The sequence below is a fragment of the Benincasa hispida genome, chromosome 1, assembly GCF_009727055.1.
Source record: "Benincasa hispida cultivar B227 chromosome 1, ASM972705v1, whole genome shotgun sequence".
NCBI lineage: Eukaryota > Viridiplantae > Streptophyta > Magnoliopsida > Cucurbitales > Cucurbitaceae > Benincasa > Benincasa hispida.
Window position 1 is genome coordinate 33,472,195 of NC_052349.1, and position 2,715 is coordinate 33,474,909.

General features: G+C 42.2%; 1 protein-coding gene across 1 annotated transcript; it reads right to left on the minus strand.

Annotated features, from left to right (window-relative positions):
* Positions 1-1,423: 1,423 nt before the first annotated feature.
* On the minus strand, positions 1,424-1,849 carry LOC120077032 (uncharacterized mitochondrial protein AtMg00860-like). The gene has a single exon (XM_039030877.1). It carries the CDS (start codon positions 1,847-1,849, stop codon positions 1,424-1,426), a length of 426 nt encoding a protein of 141 aa, XP_038886805.1.
* Between the last annotated feature and the right edge of the window lie 866 nt (positions 1,850-2,715).

The window sequence follows — 2,715 nt, forward strand, 5'->3', positions numbered from 1 at the left end:
CCAAAGGCGTCGGCCCTCTCTCTGTCTTTAGAGCTTTCAGCGCTCTCCCAAGCTTACCGAAATGATCTACCAGCACAACTTCTTCCCTCGCGTCCGCCGTAAAATGAAAGAAAACTAAGAACACAGACGTGCAACTTGTGGAACAAAAGATTGTAAAAATGGTGAACCCCTTTTCTGAAGAATGCACTTGGTATTTATAGAGCATCCATGGTGAAAGGCGGCTTCTCTCTCCTGGTTGTACAGATGGGACAACTTTAATTCCTGAATGATGTGCCGAATAATTGTCACCGATAAAGCTGAATGTACTTTGTGACTATTATCGGCTGTCAACTTAATTTGGATTCGACTGTCATCAGCTTTCTGTCCCATCGCTCTTAATTATCCTTTCACTCGAATGCGCCCACCATGTTGCGCTGACCAAGTTGTGGCGATCCTTCTCGGGCGAATGTTTGCGAGCACGATCATGCAAAGCCTTGGGTTGAAGTTGCCTGGACCAATGAATTCCTATGATCGCAATCTTTGTATTGCATTAACACATATTCTGCAAAAAAATACAAAATCAATAGTTCTAATGCGCTGAACGCATGCGACCGCAATATTATAGAATTTATGCTTAATGGACGCAATTTAACATATTTCATCAACGCAATCCAACATTGTTTAAGAACTTACCACTCTGATAATGTGCATTTCTGCCCGTTATCACTTTGTGATGGAGAGTTTCTTCGCATGCGGTCGTCTATGTGGTAGCCCGGCTCCCACGTTTGCGTCCACTTCCTGCGTTAGCTACAAAAATAGACAATTGAATGCATAATAACACATAATAGTGGGTTAGCCAAGATTCTTAATGCTGAATGCCGCAAACTCATTTTCTCATGAATTCTTAACATAATTGCCGCATATTTTTCTTAACAGCCCTCATAATTCTAAATAAAAGGCCTAAGATGACATGCATTTCTGCATGTCATCAGTACCATGGTAACTTTTCACTTTTGAATAGCTGCTCATTTGGGAAGGTTGCGTTCACTTCCAGCTGGTTGCGGTCGACTTCTGGATTTTCTAATCTTAATAGGTGGTTCGCAACCTGGTTCTTCGTCCCCATACGATCAATGATTTCCATGTTGAATTCGTGAAAAAGCAGAAACCATCGAATCAACCTCGATTTTGCATCTTTCTTTGTCATTAAATATTTTATTGTCGAGTGGTTGGTGTGAACGATCACTTTGGATACCAGCAAGTAAGCTCTAAATTTCTCCAGCGCAAAGATCACCACAAGAAGTTCTTTTTCAGTGGTAGTGTAATTCGTTTGGGCAGGGTTCAAAGTTCTACTCGCATATGCGATGGGGTGTAGCATTGTTTTCTTCTTTTGTGCTAGCATCGCCGCCATCGTATAACCGCTAGCATCGCACATCAGCTCAAACGACTATGTCCAATCAGGTGCGATCAATACAGGTGCGGTAATTAATGCATTCTTCAGTATCTTGAATGCATTAAGGCATTGTTCATCAAAGTTAAACATTCTCTCGGCCTCCAGCAATGCACTCAATGGTCGAGCAATCTTTGGAAAGTCCTTCACAAAATGTCGATAAAATCTGGCATGTCCCAGGAAACTCTTGACAACCCTCACATTTGCTGGTGGTAGAAGCTTTTCAATGGCCTCATTCTTCGCCTTATCCACCTCCAGCCCTTCCTTGGAAACTTTGTGCCTGAGCACAATACCTTCATTCACGATGAAGTGCCACTTCTCCCAGTTTAGCATAAGATTTGTCTCTTCACATCTCCTTAGTATCTTCTCTAAATTGTTTAGACAGACTTCATATGTTTTCTCATAAACCGAGAAGTCGCCCATAAAAATCTCCACTGCATCTTCAAGATACTCAGAGAAGATGGCCATCATGTACCTCTGGAACGTGCTCGATGCATTACATATTCCGATTCGACGAAAAGAAAACTTTTCGTAGGGGCAGGTGAATGTGGTTTTCTCTTGTCTTCAAGAGCAATCATTATTTGGTTGTAGCCCGCATACCTGTCCAAAAAGTAGAAGTAATAATTTCCTACTAGGCGGTCTAGCATATGGTCAATAAAAGGCAAGGGGAAATGATCCTTCTTTGTCGCCGCATTGAGTTTGCGGTAGTCCATGCAGGTCCTCATTGGTATTAATTCATTGTTTGCATTGGGAACAACCATCATTCCTCCCTTCTTGGGCAGACATTGCATGGGGCTGACACACGTGCTATCGGTGATTGGATAAATAATGCTTGTGTCCGACCATTTGATTATCTCCTTTTTCACAACCTCCTTCATCGCAGGGTTTAGTCTGCGTTGAGGTTCGATAGACCCTTTTTGGTTTTCTTCGAGATGTATCTTGTGCATGCAATATGCGGGGCTAATTCTTCTTATGTCTGCTAGCGTCCACCCTATTGCTTTTATGTACTTCCTCAGGATGCTAAGCAGTGCATTTTCTTGTTCTTCATGAAGCACATATGAAAAACATACTTCAGGTGGTTTGGCAAGGTTCCTAATTCCACGGTAGGTGGTTGTTCCAAGGATGGTTTTTGTGCTTTTCTCTCTTCATTCAACGTCAATTTTTCTTCTTTGTTTGTCGTTTCCATGATCGCATTGTAGGTTGCTACGGATGCGGTCGTATCCTCCTTTCATCTTCATCGTCAGACTCTTCTTCTTCATTATAGTTGGGTTCATTATCGGACTCGGATA